The sequence below is a fragment of the Camelina sativa genome, chromosome 10, assembly GCF_030686135.1.
Source record: "Camelina sativa cultivar CO46 ecotype springtype chromosome 10, ASM3068613v1".
NCBI classification, from domain to species: Eukaryota; Viridiplantae; Streptophyta; class Magnoliopsida; order Brassicales; family Brassicaceae; genus Camelina; species Camelina sativa.
The window spans coordinates 15,054,631-15,072,405 of NC_141889.1; the positions used below are offsets into that span (position 1 = coordinate 15,054,631).

A 17,775-nucleotide genomic window follows, 5' to 3' on the forward strand; every position below is an offset into this window, starting at 1 on the left:
GGTTTTCCATTCCCACTTCTTCTTGTTCTACTATGATACCGTCCTTTGATGTCTTGGTTCTCTTGGCAAACGGTTGGTGTATACAAGTACCCAATCAAGAATCCGAAAGGTCACACGAGCAGGTGCTCGGGTAGACAGGTTTGGGTAGGGGTTCGGGTTGTGGATCGGGTAAGGGTTCGGGTGTGGATCAGGTAGGGGGTCGCGTAGGTTCACCTAAGATCCAAAACACACAAGCGAACAGTCAGTACCGAGAACAAATAATAATAAAACGAACTTGATCTAGCAAGTGCTGAAATCCTAAATTTAATAAAAAAAACAACCAAATGGCAACGGTGCCAAATTGATAATAGGATTTTCACCCAGGGTATCAATTCCCTATGCAGTTGTAGTACAATGGTTTATCAATCCAAATGGTTGTTATGCTCGCATATAAGATATGATCAAAACTATGCAAGTCAAGCCAAGCAATAATGGGGGTTTTATCTATCAACCTAAGGTGAACAAAAATAAGAAAACAGAAAGAACAAAAATTAAGAACAACTCGAAGTACCACACGATCATAAGGATTGGGTAATTATAAGAAAACAGGTTGACCTAGCCACATCAGCAGGTATACGACCATGCTGCACGAGGTGTAACTCGAGCTCCACTTTGGATGCATGATCGGATAGGTGATCGGTCGGTTCCATTCTTCGATCTAGATGTATATACGCTCACTAAAACAGGAATAACTCTTGAACCGCACATCCGATTGGCTTCAAATCACCACCTTTGGAAAGAGAACTCGATTTCCTATAACTTTGAAGAAGAACTCAGAAGCTGCATCCCACCGTAAAATCTTCATTCGAGTCGATATTTGAAGGTCTCGTCATAAACTCGATCAGGTTCTATGTGGCAATTATCGGGTGGTATGGTCGGGGGCCTCATTTTTCCTTCTTGATGCTTCTGTGTAAATCCTATAAATGTAAGCAGTTCCTTCCTTGTGAAAGCTGCAACTTTTTAACCCTTCTTTTTATTCTTTTTAGGTTTTAAAATATCTGTTTTCATCCAAAATGCACAAATGCAACAATGCAGCACTTTAAGTAGCCTAAATGTAAATTCCTACAGTTAGTGACCTAAAAATGCTAAGGTTAGGGTATTTATAATACAAATTATGGACAAAAAATTTGTTTGTCTAAAACATGTAAATTAGAGATTTATTATCAATCAAAGCATGTAAATCTACAACATCAAAAGCAAAGCCTAATGAACCCGTACCTAGAACTGTAAGGGCTCTGATACCAAACTGAAACGACAGACCCATTTTTTGTTTTTAATATAATAAATAACTAGTGATCCCATACTCACTAACATCCTAACATCATATAAATCAAACCGCAGAAATAACAAACAATAAACCATCAATTAACCAACAATAATCCAATAAACTAAATAAGCAATATTAAATCATCCAACAATCCTAATTAACAATTCTGAAGCAAATATCATGAATCAAATGACCTGACACCTAGGCTACTTTTCTAGACCACAATGTTCCATTCTAGCCACCTAAAAGCAGCATAAAACACACAATTGAGCCTCTAGAACATCATCCTCATCACTGCCTTGATTCCACGATCACACTTTGCCTTTACTTGTACCACAACACAAATGAGATGCATGAGTATTATCATAAATACTTTGTGAGGCGATCCTCCCATCTACTGGGCTATACACACAAGCGAAGAGACAAGCACAATCAATACACAAAGAAAAACAAGTAAACCAGACAACTCTGAACAAGCGCGTCGACTCTGACGTTCGTTGACCGATGCAACATCTTTACGTTGACAGACGCTCTCCTCGCGTCGATCGATGCAATCCTCATAATCCCTATATGCATCAACCAATGAACTCCTTGCAATTTCTCGCGTCTCCGTCAAATCCCTAATTGCATCGATCGATGCAGTCACACGACACAACACCGAGAACAATTTCCTCCAACTCTCCTCGGCTCCATGATGCCAGAACCCGAATCCAAAGGCCACAAAACTCACAACAAACATTCACCTACAAGCATATAAGCCAAAAACACCCAAAAACACACAAACAAACATCTAATCGCTTAGATCAGCCATGGTCACACACTCATCTTTGAGAATGAGAAATCTGATCCTAAAACCCACGAAAACAGCCTCCTAGCAAGCTTCTCTCACGTCCTCCGCTTCAGATCTCCACTCACATGGACAAATCTCTCCAAAAACAGCTTAGAACTAACCAATAACGCTCTCAAGAACTTTTAGAAGTTTTTCTCTCTTTCTTTTTCTCTCGGGAACAAAAAAAGTGGCTAAACCCCTCTAAAACGTCGAGCTTATCCTTTTATATTCATCCTTAGGGTTTTCCAAACCCAAAACGCAATAAAACGAGCATTTAACTTAAGTCGTCCCACAAAAGTGAACCTTGCATCGATCGATGCAAATGGTGCATCGATCGATGCAAAACCCGAACTGAGATTTTAGTTCACGGGCGTTAGAAATATGTTTAAAAATTTTCTGAAATTTTTGTTATCTACTATAATTTGGTATTTTGATCTAAATATATATGATAACGGTTGTTCCGGTTTTGGTATTTTCAACCTTAATTTTTGTCCCTTATACAGTAAAACCTCCATAAATTAATACTCTATAAATTAATAAACATTATAAATTAATAAATTTTGATGGTCCCAAATCGGGCCAGTGTAAAAATTAACAATATTCGATAAGATAATAAGATAATAATTTTTTTGAAATCTCCATGTAAAATCTGGTCCCAATAATATCATAAATTAATAATCTTGTAAATAATAGTTTATGTTTCTCCTAAAGCTCATTTCTATAGAACAATTGTAATGTTGTATTTTCAAACTATAATGATTTCTCTAAAATATTTTATAACATGTCTTACAAATAATTAAATTTTAAAGTTTTAATTTTTAGATATGCATCATTTACAATTTGATAATTTGATAGATAATTAAAATAGGAGAATTGATATTATCATTCATAGATTTGAATTTATGTATGTCATGTGTATCAGTCAATTTGTCTATAGTATTTGTAATTTATTGTCAATAATGCTTTCTAAATATTACAATTTCAATTCCTAAACCATAAAATTTATAACATCCGAAATTTTAATCTTATTTTGCTATAATTGTTCCAATTCATAATTTTAAAAAATTTAAACAATTAAAAATATATCTAAATAATTATTATTAATTTATAGATAAATTAATATCACTATAAATTAATAAAATGTGTTGGTCCCAACATTATTAATTTGTAGAGGTTTTACTGTACAATGCAAAATGAATTAAATCGTTAAAATATCTACGTGGCATTGTCGTATCACACTCGCTCAAAAGTGAAGAGGTATTAGGTTCGAATATCGACAAAAACATAGCTTTTATATGAAGTTGGTTATATTCGGGTAAGTAGTTTCATTGTTTTGCTATTTATATTTCTACTTAAAGGGATTGTTGCGCTATTATAATCAAACCAACTTTCCAAAACTGAATCTCTGAAACCCTCTTTATGACTTTATCAAAATATATTTTATCATAATGAAACTGAACTCAATACATCTTTGAGCCCTCAAACGGGAGAAAAGATGTTTGAGAAGAAGGATAATGCGTCAACCATTGAGAGTTTACCATCATGTCCAGGCAGCATTGAACATATGTAGAGTGACAATACCTGCCCAAGAGAATCTATTACTCACTGATCTCAAATTATTAAGATCACAAGTACCAATCATTCTTTGGAAATCTGCAAAGATCTCTTTGGTTGTCCAGAGCCACCTTGATTTTCCTCATTCCCTCTTATTTCATTAAAATAACCTATTAATAATCAAGGAGTGTGTCTTGTTGTTGATATTCTCTCTAAACTTTTCCATAACTCATTTCTAAAAAAGGATCCGGATAAACATAGATAAAAGATAAGTAGAAGAAAAAACCACTTGATTCAACTTGCATATCTATAAGATTAGAAGATTAAAAAACATTAGAAGCAGAAACACTTTTTTTCAAAAGAAAGCAATCCCACCATTTACACCATTTGGTGGGACTATTACACATGAATCATAACCTCACTCACAGCAACAGGCCCAGATTTTATCGTCCTTTTGTTTTGTTTCTAGAAGGCATATCATTTTTTGGGAGATACTTATTACGTATCCCATTGAGGTGTCAAACCGTAAGATCTATGGAGGCAGTGGTGGTTTAGGGCCCACAACACCTCTGGGCAAGACAGGTTATGACGAAATTGAGCCACTCCCTTCACCACGTTCCCTGATATGCAACTTAAGGGAACCAGTTTTCTCTGAAGTATCCAGCATATCATCGAGCTTGCGCTTTCCATGATCCTTACAAGAGACTGCATCCAAATTGTTGAGACTTGGAAAATTCATGAATTAAAAAGGATGGATATTATCTGAATAGGCTCAACGACTAGCACTCTCTAAGATATCACCTGTGAAATTATCAAAAACTGGAACTCGATTAAAAAGCTCACTAGTATTTAATTCGATATAATACATGTTGTAGTGACCTTCATCATCCAAAACTTCAGTAAGACAATCATGATTAGGATCTATAAAAACTCAGGTTCCTCAGAATTTTCATCTTCACTTACTACGTCTTCTTGAACTCGTACATGTTGCTCCTCCACAACTTCATTGCGTCTCCTTGAACTCGTACTATGTATTCCTCAGATCTGAATCTAGAAAAAATGAAGTTGATCAGTGGTTGATGTGGAAACCATCGTTGCATAACAGAAATGCGATCATTGAAACCCCAGGGACTTCATCTCTACACCATCTCCAATTCTTCTTCAGAGGAGTATATGAATTGGAATTGACCACCCGCATCAATGCAATTTGTGGTAATGAAGCCACAATTATAGGAATGTGTTGTCTTCTAGGGAGGACATGACGCTCTATCCGAACAAAGTGATTCTCGGTCACCGCTTGGTTGATTATCCCAACAGGGTGAAAGGGTTTGTCATTAGTACCGAGACTGATATCTTCGACTGCTCGCCCTAAATTATCATCTATTTTCAAAAGGGTATGGTAGAATCGAAAAGGATAGAAATTTGCTAGTGAAATTGGGATATTGTTTATGATTTTCGGATTCATAATCCGGTGAATATATAGGATAAATTTTGCAACCATTGATAGGGCATCACGCTGGATCGTGAATCTCAACGTGGCGATAATCATCGATGAGAAAGTGGAAAAGAAACTGCCTATGTGAGAGAACATATTGTCTTTTTTAGTCGCTTCTCAACTTTTTAGTTTTAATACGTATTATTACGAAAAGATTACAGATTAATTTAGTATTTTATGTTTTTTATGTTATAGTTTTTTCATGAATATTTTAAAATATATATATTTAATCTGTGTACTTTCAGTTAAAGCAGTTTATATTTTGAAACATATGAATGTTTAAATTATGGAAAGTATTATGATGAAGTCAAATATGGTGCATTTATTCAATTTCTTTTTATATATAATGAAATCCATTTATCAAAACATGAATATGGAATATGTAATGTTCCTGGAATATGCAAATCTTATGCATTCAATATTAGGTTTAAAATAGAATTCAATTATCAAAACATGAATATGAGATATGTAATCAACATGGAATATGTAAAATCTTATGCATTTAATATTAGGTTTTTAATTTTGGAAATCTGGAGTTACGTCATGCACTTAAAATTGTTTTTTTTCAAAGAAAAACTTTATTTACAAAATGAAGAAAAGTACCAAATTAGGTACCAAAACGTCAATTTCTGATAGTAGGAGTTTGGGGTACCACATGTCAGTATATTGTTAATATATAAAACTAAATAAATATTTTTATGTTATAAATAGACAAATAAATATGAAAAGGAATTTGCATTCATATTTTATACTCTTTCTTATGACTTTTTCTTCAAATTTCAAAATTTTAGTCTCATAGGTTTTTTCAATTAATATATAAAAGGTTGTTTTTCTGATTGTTTTTCTTATATATATGTATTTTTATTAACAAATCTCGTAATATTTATTTTAAAAGATAAATGTTTCTCTATAAAAAGTAATATTAGTATATACGAAAATTTGTATATAACTAAGTAAGATAGAAAAATAATAAAAAAAGAATTTCAGTGTTATTATATTTATAAAAATTAAAATTAATGAAATTTAATTAAAATGTTTTATCACTTTAAAATTTTAGTTGACTACAAATAAATAGAAAAAAAATAGATATTAAGAAAAGTAAATTTCCAATATGGAGAGATGTATATTTCCTTTATTTCTGTATTCAATACTTTTAGTAAATCTTATGTGTTAATGATTTTATATATAAGTTAAGAAATTATTTAATTTGAAAAGTAAGAAATCAAATTATAGAATAAAGTTATAATAAAACTAATACATTAATAGAAAAAATTAAAAAATACCAATTATTTTAATACACAAAATTAGAAAAAAAATCTTAAGTGTTACTAATAAGAAATAAATGCTTATGGTATGGTTGGTTTGGTTCAATATATGCACCAAACAAACACACCAATACAAAAAGACATCACGATTCCCCAAGGAGAGAGCTCTCTGTATTTTCATCTCCAGAGATCTTCAAAACCAAAAAAAAAAAAAAAAAGAGGTATGAAATTTTTGATTTTTGATTTTTCCTATTGCCTAAATTTTTGGAGTTAATACACTAAATCATTTGTCATGTTTATGCTAATAGCAAAATCTTAAGAACGTTCGAGTAAATCCTGTATATATAGGAGTAGGAGGAGGAACGTTTGAGTAAGAAGAAAGCTTCCTGCTTTCGCCATGGATGTAGCTTAAAAGAAACCCATCTCTTCGATTACTCTGAGAACAAAAAAAAACCCATTTTTGAAGAGATGGGTTCTTCATCTCACATTCCTTTTCAAGATCCGCATTTGAATCCGTCTCCTACACTAATCCCAAAGCTCGAACCCATCACTGAATCAACCCAAAACTTGGCTTTTCAACTCCCAAACTCAAACCCACAAGCCCCGATTTCATCATCCAACGAACCCTCAAACTCAGATTCCGACAACGTCGCCGAGACTTTCAGGTCCGCGTTCGCTCAACGGCTTCGACGTCACGATGATGTTACGGTTCTTGATTCCTTAACCGGAGCAATCGTACCGGTTGAGGACAATCCTAACCCTGAGTCGGTTCCGGTTGACGCTTCACCACCGTCGGGTGTTTTTACCCGTAGGCCGAAGCCGCAGCAACGTTCGTCGGAGCTTGTGAGGATCACTGATGTTGGACCTGATGGTGAGAGACAGTTTCGTGAAAATGTGAGGAGGACGAGGATGGTTTATGATTCCCTTAGGATCTATATGATGATGGAAGAAGCTAAGCGTCTAGGGTTTGGAGGAACTAGGAAAGGTAGACCTGATAGTAAAGCTGCTTCGTTGATGAAAGATTGTTTCTTGTGGCTGAATCGTGATAAACGAATCGTGGGTTCGATCCCTGGTGTTCAAGTTGGTGACATCTTCTTCTTTAGGCTTGAGTTGTGTGTTATGGGTTTACATGGGCAGACTCAAGCTGGGATTGATTACCTTACAGGGAGTCTTAGCTCTAATGGAGAGCCTATTGCTACTAGTGTGATTGTTTCTGGTGGGTATGAGGATGATGATGATCAAGGAGATGTGATCATATATACAGGACATGGTGGGCAGGATAAGCTTGGAAAGCAAGCTGAACATCAGAAGCTGGAAGGTGGGAATCTTGCCATGGAACGGAGTATGTACTATGGGATTGAAGTCAGGGTGATTAGAGGGTTGAAGTATGAGAACTCTGTTTCTAGCAGAGTTTATGTTTACGATGGGTTGTTTAGGATTGTTGATTCTTGGTTCGATGTTGGGATATCTGGTTTTGGTGTGTATAAATTTAGGCTGGAGAGAATTGATGGGCAGGCTGAGATGGGTAGCTCCATTTTGAAGCTTGCTAGTACTCTTAAAAACAACCCGTTGTCTGTTAGGCCGACAGGTTACATCAGTTTCGATATCTCGAATAGGAAAGAGAATGTTCCTGTCTATTTGTTTAATGACATTGACAGTGATCAAGAACCTTTGTTTTATGAGTACCTTGCTAAAGCTTCATTTCCCCCTGGCTTATTCATTCAAGGGAGTGGTAGTGCAAGTGGATGCAGCTGTATCACAGGTTGTACCAGTGGCTGCATTTGTGAAGCCAAGAATTCAGGTGAGTTTGCTTATGATTACCATGGGAAGTTGATAAGATTGAAACCATTGATACATGAATGTGGACCGGCGTGTCAGTGCCCTCCAACTTGCCGAAACCGTGTGACTCAAAACGGTTTGAAGAATAGGCTCGAAGTGTTTAGGTCACTTGAAACGGGTTGGGGAGTGCGGTCTTTGGATGTATTGCATGCTGGTGCTTTTATTTGTGAGTATGCTGGGGTTGCTTTGACAAGGGAACAAGCCAACATTATGACCATGAACGGTGATACATTGGTATATCCTGCTCGGTTTTCCTCTGCAAGATGGGAAGAATGGGGAGATTTGTCTCAGGTCCTCGCTGGTTACCAGCAGCCTTCTTATCCTCAGATACCTCCTGTTGATTTCGCCATGGATGTGTCCAAGATGAGGAATGTTGCTTGTTACATAAGCCACAGTACTGATCCAAATGTCATTGTCCAGTTAGTACTCCATGATCACAACAGTCTGATGTTCCCTAGAGTCATGCTCTTCGCTGCAGAGAACATCCCTCCCATGACTGAGCTCAGCCTTGATTATGGAGTAGCTGATGATTGGACTGCCAAGCTTGCCATTTCTAATTAAAAATCTCCTTGTTAAATGGGTGGATCCTAGCCATATTTTTCCAGGTAAAACTAAGTTAATAATGGTTAATAAGCCTTTAGTATCATTCTTGTTAAACTTTGAGAAAAGCATCAGCAAGAAACATTGCAAATGGGTCTTGTATAGGTTTGCTTTCTTGCATAGTCGTGTTGCACATTGTATGGATTGTGAGAGAAATGCTGCAACTTGGTGTCTGATTTCATTTTTGGTCTATATGCTGCATTGAGAAAACCAAAGATGTGGTCTTGATGTTGGTCATATCATGTTCATTTGAATTCGATAATTTATCGGTTTCTCTTGCATATTGTAATCAGGCTGAGATTGAATGCTTTGCTTTTGTTTGTTTGTTTGTTTGCTAGTTGGTGGACATGAAAGGAATTGTGCAGAAGGAAAGGAATTGTGCAGAAGCTAAAGTTTAAGAGACCCCCACTTCTCCCATTTTGAATTTTGGGTATCTTTGTTTTGCACAATTGGGAGTCTTGAGGTTTTTTTGGGGGGGGGTTATAGTGTACAAAACTCAAAAGATGTTTGTTTTGTCTGTGCTGATTTGTTCTCGGGTTTGTCTCGTACTTAAGAAATGTTAACCACCTCTCTCTCCAATTAATAGGGTATTAATTTGAAATTATCACCAAATTATTGGAATAGGATAGTGAAAGTAACTCAAGTCAATTGGCGAGGGAACAGTTAAAAAATCAAATGTAGGGTTGTTTATCTCAGCCATTGAAGAGTTTAAGGTTTTTTTAGGTGAGGATGAAGAGTTTAAGGTTTTTTTTTGGTGAGGATAAAGAGTTTAAGGATTGTGATTTGATAAGTAATTTAATATAAATAACTCCAAAGTTGCAAAACTGGAACAACATCTTATAGAAGAACAGAAGATATATATATTAAGGATTCATATTGCTTTACCTGTAATTAGTGAGTGTAATTACCCGCATAATACAGAATAACATAAAAAGTCAATAATAATTTACTTCTCATGTAAACAAACAAGTTTCAGAATCATGCATGCATGTGTTTGTTTTTGCTCACTAAATAGTAAAAAAATCAACATTTATCAACCCAAGGATTCAGCAATTGTAGTTTTTTTCTTTCATTTATATATTGTCTTCATCTTGTTTCAAAATATCAAAAATTTTATGAGAAGAAGTCATGTGAAAGTTTATCAAAAACAAACAATACCATAGAGAGAATTGGTGGGGAATGTGCTGTTGTGTCGGAAGTTTGGTAACGCCTAAAAATAACCAAATTAAAAACAAAAGTGACGTATTCCTCAAAAATAGCAACACTAACCACCACCACCACAATTAACCTTTTTTCTTTTTCTTCTTTTTCTAAACGTAGAACACACAACGGTTAAGTGGCTTTTATTTTTCCTTAACAGTTTTTTTCAAGAGATAAACATGAACACAAACCGTGACAACAAATCTTGAGCTTTTTGATACCCTAATTTTCTCTGATCAAAAGTAAAACAAACCCATCAAAAATGGTGATGATATAGGCAAAAAGGAACAAGGAAGAAAGAAAAAGAAAAAAAAAATAAAGAAGGTAAGGGCATGGAAGAGGGTCGAAGAGGATCATCTTCAACACCACAATCACGTAAGATCATGGTGATCGCTGACCCAACCCGTGAATCAGCAGCTGCTCTTCAATACGCTCTTTCACACGCCGTGCTCGAGCAAGACGAACTTATCCTTGTACATGTTGAAAGCTCTGGTGGTTCTTGGAAAAACGCTTTCTCAAGTTTTCTTAGATTACCAAGCTCCATCTCTTCCTCTAGCAGCGGCTGCTCTCCTGCTTCTAACCTTACCGCAAGCGCTTCTAACGCTGCGGCGGTAAGCGCTTTGGCCTCTGAGATAGGTCAAGGAGATGGGAACTTTCTTGAACAGATGAAACGGATATGTGAAATAGCTCAGCCTAAGGTACGTGTACACACCGAGTGTATAGCTATGGAAGGCTTCAAAGCTATAGCGATTCTTCTTCATGGTGACAAGCTTGGCGTTGATGTTATCATTATAGGCCAACGGAGGACAATCTCATCTTCCCTTCTAGGGTATGTCCTCTCTATCTCCATAGATCCCTTTAAGAACAATCATATACCGATTGGCTTATGAATGTTCTTTATATACAAACGTTGGTCTCTTTACATTTTTGAGGATAGTTTTGAATTTGACAGATCTAGGCGGCCTGGAGGGTCACTAAGAGGTTCAAAAGGAGTAGACACAGCGGAATATCTAATCGAGAACAGTAAATGCACTTGTGTTGGGGTACAAAAGAAAGGTCAAAATGGAGGCTATGTTCTAAACACCAAGACACATAAGAACTTCTGGCTCTTGGCATGATCATATATACCTAGTCAGTTTTTATATGCTTTCACGTAGCTTAATGCTGTGAAAACAAAAATTATGAAGATAAAATAAAGGTTACCTCCCCCACTCATGAATCTTCAAGTGTTTTCTTTTCCTCTCATCTCTCTAAACTCTGGCAATGAAGTGTTCTTTTTATATGTTGTGTTTTTTTCCACTTTGAAAAGTGTGGGTAAACGTAAGGCTGTAAATATCTAACACATGACAGGCTAATGACACCAATGGGAAATAAACGGATGTATAAGAATCTAGAGAGAAGAATATGTTCATATATCATTGTTGTGAAGAACAATGGGAGCTTTTGATTAGTCTCATCAAGTACCAAAAACTTTAGGACCTGTAATAATTGTATACAAGAAAAGGAAAAGAAAAAAGAAACATACGTCATGCTTCTGTGTATTTGCTTCATTTCCAGCCATTTATGGCAGCAGTAGCAAATATTTTGCAGTTACCGGATTCATATACGCTTTGAGACAACAAATACAAAATAACAGGACATGCGTACAAATGAAACCCAACAATGAGAATTAACTTATTGACAGTTCCCGGAAGGCTTTTCTTTATTACAAACATCAGAGTAATCTTATAGAACCTGCTCTTTTAAGGTTCATGTCAATTACATCGTGACATAGCACTGTAGAAAGTGGATTCGTCTACAAATGAATATGAGCATAACCATATCAGTAAATATTGGCAGCAATGATAGAGACATGCACGAAAGAATGAAACATTAAAAGTCATGATGTTAGAAAATATCCTTCACAGAAAGAGTTTATTTTACCGACATGAAACATCAGCTGATGTGTTTAAATAAAAAAGCCTTGTGTACATAACAAGCATAACAAAATAATAGCATCAGTAATTTTTGGTACAGGCTACAGCTTCCCTAATTTGAAACAATATAATGGAACAAAATGGTTTAGCAATGTTGATATAACTCAAGATAGTTGTCAATATGGTTTCAACGGAAATGGACTATAAGAAAAGGAAAACACACACATACTGCTCAATCAAGCAAATTAAATCTTTCACAAAATTACAAACAACTGACCACAAAAATAAACACCTAGAGTCAATTTGGTCATTCAACACACAACAACAAAAAGAATCTTACTTATGTTGCTAGTATGAACAACACTTTCATTTTCAGCTCCACACCTAGTCAGAAAATAAAAAAGAAAAAAAATCTATTGGATAAACAGAACTTATTGAGGTTGGACGTTTTAAGCTTTGTTTGCTTCGTCGAAACACTAATAAGGATTCCACGTAAAAAAAGGAAAAAAAAAATCTCCGTTGCGAGGACTTGAACCCGGGTCTCTCGGATGAGAGCCGAGTATCCTGACCAGCTAGAATACAACGGATGGTTGAACATAGTCTGTGTTATGTAAGAGAATCAGATCACCAAAACTGTAAGAGAATCAGATCACCAAAACTTGACACAACAACCCTGATTGAAGAAAACACCCTCATCTTGATTGGACGCCTAACCAATCCTTAAGTCCGGAGACTCTGGACATTATTCCCCTTCTTCTCCAACCGATGGAACCTACAAGGCAAAGCCACTAGTTCAGACCTAGGCAGGGGGTGTTTCCAATTCAGATTTGAAATTGAGGAAGACCTACTTAATGTATTAGAGAATTGACCATACCATTATGAACAATAGATGGTTATCTTATAGAAATGGGAGCCTATCATCTCTGACTCCTTTCCCTCAATGATTCTCTTATGGGTGGAGATCCGAGGGTTTTCAAAGCACTACTGGCAATCCACTATGCTGCAAACCATATGAGAAGAGTTTGGTGAACTAATGGACTCCACTAGATCATCAGCTATGATGCACGGGTACGTCTATTTGGTAGTCGTCCCCGTACCGGGACATGTTGGGGACGGAATCTCTACGGGGACGCCTTAGATGCTTTAGGGGAAGATAACATCGAATTTTTTTATATTTGCATCCATTTCATTTCATTCAAAGCACTCTTATCATAAGCATATTTTCATTTCTTCATGTTTTTCTACTTTCTAGACTCTTTTCCCCTCTCTCCTTTTCCCATTAGCTTTACTAATCCCCTCTTATTCAAGGTATGGGTATATTTTCTTATATGTTTATTGAAGTACCCATACCGTACCCGTATCTATAAATCTTTACTTCACCGTTTTCCGTCCCCGTTTCCGTACCCGATTCCTGTTCCCGTACCCGTTTCAGTGCAACCTAGATCATCAGTGTAGATAAAAATAATCATAAATGGCCTTCAACCTTTAACAAAGGAAACAATAGTGGAATTTTCTGATGGTAGTGAAGCTTTGGTGAGCCTAGAGTATAAAAATTTAAAGAATGACTACTCAAATTGCTCCAGACTATCCTATGAAAGAAGAAACTTTCCGGGCTCCAATGCAGAAAACGGAAAGTTAGAAAGATCTGCTCCCCCAATGAACTTAACTAAGCCAAAGGAGATTAAGAGAAATTACTACTTACCCAGTGACAACTTCCTAGCCCCCATAAGCAAAGAAGCATCCTTTGGCAGAAATGAGCGGTCCAAGGAAGATGCCAATACCCTAAGGAGACTATGATCTACATGGCGGAGCAGAAGATCACCCCATTGGCCCTCCCTGGACAGATACCATGTATCAATAATAAACTACGAGGAACACCCACCCCGAAATCACCCTCAATGCTATGAAGAACCCAAGGGATGTAGATACCCACCTTAAATAAGCTACTTGGCAAGATCTCATGCTCTTTCAATGGAAGAATCTAAAAAAGTCTCTTATAGGGATATTTCTAACTCCCGAGAACCAAATTATTGATGGCGGGAAAAAAATACCTCAATGATCAACCCAAGGTTTGATAGCTCTGAAACGTCCAAGACAAGACGATCTCCCCTTGAGCGATCCTTTTCGGCAACTGAAGTCACACCTCCACCCCCTCCTATACTTATAACAGAAGAACCCATGGTAGAGCTCAGTGATGTTACAGTTCAATACATCAGTTGTGCTGACCCAACTGAGAGTGCTGCCAGAAAATGCAGAGTTATACATGGAGAATCAAGAGGTTTAACACTTGAGACAGAAAACCATTTTATTGAGGTAGATAGATTATGTAAGCAAGCTCACCTGAGGAGCCCCATTGAGCATGAAGAAAACAAGTCAGTTGACGGCAAGCCTAGTCACCCTTCCGACAGCCAAGATGTTAATGTTGCTCTGGCAAAAAAAGAGGAGAGCACGCTCGCCCCTTCATAAACCACAAATCAGGAACCCTCTGTAACATTCGCGTCCCAGAAAATAATGAAATATTGGGGTTTATATCAGAAATTGGGTGGAATCGGTTTCGTATCCGTTTAGATAAATTCTGGTTTAATTTAATTACCAATGAACCCTAGATTTTTCTATAACTCACGCCTCTCTATTCTTTTTTGGTGGTTGTGGTCGTTCTTGTAGAGAGAAAAAAAAAAGAGCTTGTTTGTGGAGAAGAGGTGTGAGGAAGGGGAGGCTCGTTTTTTGTGTGTAAAGCAATGGAGACAGAACTGTCAGGTTTTCGGTTAAAGAGGTTTCGACATAGCAAATAGTACCTGGAGGTAATGAAATTTAGTGGATTAATACATAAACCTTGTATCTAGATTCTTCTTTTTATGGATTTAGATTTGAGTCAATAATCTAGGAGATAACTGCAGTTTCATGAGGTACTTCGTGTTAGACGCGAATTGAGACCAGTGGAGATTGTAAGTGCGATCGTGGACTCTTCTCTTATCCAATCAGCACGGGATTTTGTCGGAAGCTTCGTGACGTCTATGGCTAGATTTTCACCGGAGGAATTTGATAGTTAAGGGTTGGTTTTTTGTTTTAGGGTTTCGCCTTTAAGACTATAGTTTTGTGTTGTTTCTGTCCAGTTTGATTTACGGTTGTTTTTGGTTGTGTGGCTTGTTGTAGGGTGTTGTTGGGATGTTGCAGACATTAGGACAGTCTCCTGGTTGTATTTGTTGTTAGAATCAGTTTGATAAAGTGAGTACGTGACCATGAGCTTGTCTAAGCGATTGGGTTGTATAACTTGTTTTGTGTGATGATGTGTAGGTGTGGTGAATATGTTATTGGGTGTTCGGTTAATGGATGGTTTGTTATGTTTTATTTGTGATTATATTCTTGATTTGCTTGTGTGTATAGCTCATAGATGGGAGGATCGCCTCATTGAGTATTTTTTATAATATTCACGCATCTCATTGTGTTTGTGGTGCAGATAATGCATGTGTAGCGTGAAATCATGGCGATGAGGAAGATGATGATATAGGGTCTTGGTTGTATTATTGGATAACAAAAGTGTTGGCTCTTCTACTTGCCCTCCAATAGGCCCTAGATATTGGCATCCAAACTATTTTATTTGCTTCAAATTCGCAACACCTAATCAAAGCAATTTATGCATAGCCGCCCTAATTGAAAGAGCTCGATAGAATTCTACACGACATTTTTCATCTTTCTCGTAATTTTGTTAAATGTTCTTTATATTTTGTCAAAAAAAAAAGCAAAACAAAGAAGCTGATGAGGCAGCCAAATCGGATTTAATGTCTCTCTCCCTTGTACCGAACCAGCATTAATTTAAAGGGTTTGTTAGGGTTTTAGTACATTTATGAAACTTAATTGTGGGTTTGATACCGTCACTATTTACAATGGCAAAAAGAGGGTTTTAAGAGATATAAGTGATAAGAGAAAGAAATTTATGTGGGTCATGAGCATTTGGCGATTTTTACTTAAAAGCACTGATCGATTTATTTGGGGAAGAAAGAGGAGAGAGGGAAGAAAAAGGAGAAAGAGAAGAAAGAAAATGGGTGGGACTTTTGGTTTGTTTGAATGTCTTTTTTTTTTTGTTTTACGTTTCTTTCTCTTTCTCTTTCTCTTTCTATATATATTAATATTTTTATTTCTTTTTCTATTCATCACAATCCCCTTTTCCTAATTATTCAAATATTTATTAATATATTTTTTGTTTTCAATTTTTTTTCTATATACAAAAAAACTATGTATTTTTCTTTATAACTTGATATGTATTCTGTTTTAATGATTTCAAATATAATTTTATTCAAAATATCTATATTTGTGTACGGTTTAAACCATTCAGCAAGTTGGATAGATTTAAACCATCCATCAATATTTGTGTACAGTTCAAACCATCCAGCATGTCGTCCAGCAATATTTGTGTATGGTTTAAGCCATCCAGCATATTTGATAGATTCAACTCGTCCAACAATATTTGTGTAAGGTTCAAACCATCCAGCATGTTAGATAGATTCACAGTATCTAGCAATATTTGAGTAGGGTTTAAACAATCGAACATGTTGGATAGATTTAAAACGTCCAACAATATTTGAGTACGTTTTAAACCTTCCAACTTATTGGATAGATTCAAACTATCCAACAATATTTGTATTTGTACACATTATTAAGTGTACAGATGTTTGTACACATTATTAAATGTACAAATGTCTGTATACATTATTAAATGTACAGATGTCTGTATACATTATTAAATGTACAGATATATGTATATATTATTAAATGTAGAGATGTAATTTATTTAATTTTTAGGATTTTAAATGTTTGTACTGCAATGGTTTTGTAAAAAGTACATATGTACACTTAATAATATGTACACACATCTGTACATTTAATAAAATGTATAAACATTTGTACATTTAAAAAAGTGTACGGATACAAAGATGTATATAATGTATTAAAAAAATATTAAACAAAATTCATATCAAATTATAAAGAAAAAAATATCAAACCTTTTTGTATCGAAGAAGTTTTGTAAAAAAAATTATATTAACAATTATTTGAAAAAATCAAGAAAAGGAGAGAAAAAGGGAATAATAACATGAGATGTAATTAAATAAGATTTTGAATGGCAAAATAGAGGTGTAGAAATAGCTGAACAGTGGTTTAGGTGGGTTTTTCTAATTGTAAATAGTGAATGCATGGTTTTCAAATTAAGTTTCAAAATATATATTTTTGCCAATCATCTCTAATTAAAATAGCTTTTGATTGACGAAAAAAAATTTCCGTTTCGACATTGTAAATTTTGAAAGATATTGACATCACGTTGTAAACGAGTATATGTCTCCGCCAACCTAAAGACTCAACCATGTAAGGTATCAATTAAAATACATTATCCCACTGAAAAGGCTCCATGTATTATATAACCTAGCTAGCTTACTTTAGTTTCTCTCTCAACTTGTGGTGATGGTGCATAAGTTTTACAAACGGGAATGACGTCGTCAATCGTGATATCAACTTCGACTGTTAAGGAAATTAACACAGTTATCTTAGCTTTTTTTTTCTTAGCATCAAAGTGCATAAAAATGTACTAAACACAACATTTGAACAGGTGCGATCATTGGCTGCATGGATTCTATTAGTTATAGTGGTTTAAATGCAAATATGATTGAAATTGGAAACGAAGTATATAAAGCTAAAAATCTAATGTGTGGAGCCACACTAGATAAGTCTCAAGTCCAGATATGAGATTGAGATATGTGTATATGTGGTTCGAGATGCCT

General features: G+C 35.6%; 2 protein-coding genes across 4 annotated transcripts; both read left to right on the forward strand.

The window, feature by feature from the left end:
- The first annotated feature begins 6,545 nt into the window (after positions 1-6,545).
- LOC104719111 (histone-lysine N-methyltransferase family member SUVH9) lies at positions 6,546-9,489 on the forward strand. Of its 2 annotated transcripts, XM_087470152.1 has the most exons (3): positions 6,546-6,670; positions 6,758-8,893; positions 9,227-9,489. In XM_087470152.1, the coding sequence occupies exon 2, from the start codon at positions 6,918-6,920 to the stop codon at positions 8,847-8,849; it is 1,932 nt and encodes a 643-aa protein (XP_087326278.1). In that variant the 5' UTR covers positions 6,546-6,670; positions 6,758-6,917; the 3' UTR covers positions 8,850-8,893; positions 9,227-9,489. The 2 variants fall into 2 exon arrangements, with proteins under 2 accessions (XP_087326278.1, XP_087326277.1); XM_087470151.1 differs by having other exon boundaries at positions 6,559-8,893.
- A 669-nt stretch (positions 9,490-10,158) lies between these two features.
- On the forward strand, positions 10,159-11,638 carry LOC104719112 (uncharacterized). Of its 2 annotated transcripts, none has more exons than XM_010436959.3 (2): positions 10,159-10,917; positions 11,041-11,638. In XM_010436959.3, the coding sequence occupies exons 1-2, from the start codon at positions 10,421-10,423 to the stop codon at positions 11,204-11,206; spliced, it is 663 nt and encodes a 220-aa protein (XP_010435261.1). In that variant the 5' UTR covers positions 10,159-10,420; the 3' UTR covers positions 11,207-11,638. The 2 variants fall into 2 exon arrangements, with proteins under 2 accessions (XP_010435261.1, XP_019086497.1); XM_019230952.2 differs by having other exon boundaries at positions 10,178-10,917; positions 11,026-11,638.
- Positions 11,639-17,775: the final 6,137 nt, after the last annotated feature.

Coding starts and splice junctions, on each gene's coding strand:
- LOC104719111 (XM_087470152.1), top strand. CDS start 6,918: ATGGGTTCTTCATCTCACATTCCTTTTCAAGATCCGCATTTGAATCCG.
- LOC104719112 (XM_019230952.2), top strand. CDS start 10,421: ATGGAAGAGGGTCGAAGAGGATCATCTTCAACACCACAATCACGTAAG. Junction 10,918..11,025: donor ATCTCATCTTCCCTTCTAGG/GTATGTCCTCTC, acceptor TTTTGAGGATAG/TTTTGAATTTGACAGATCTA.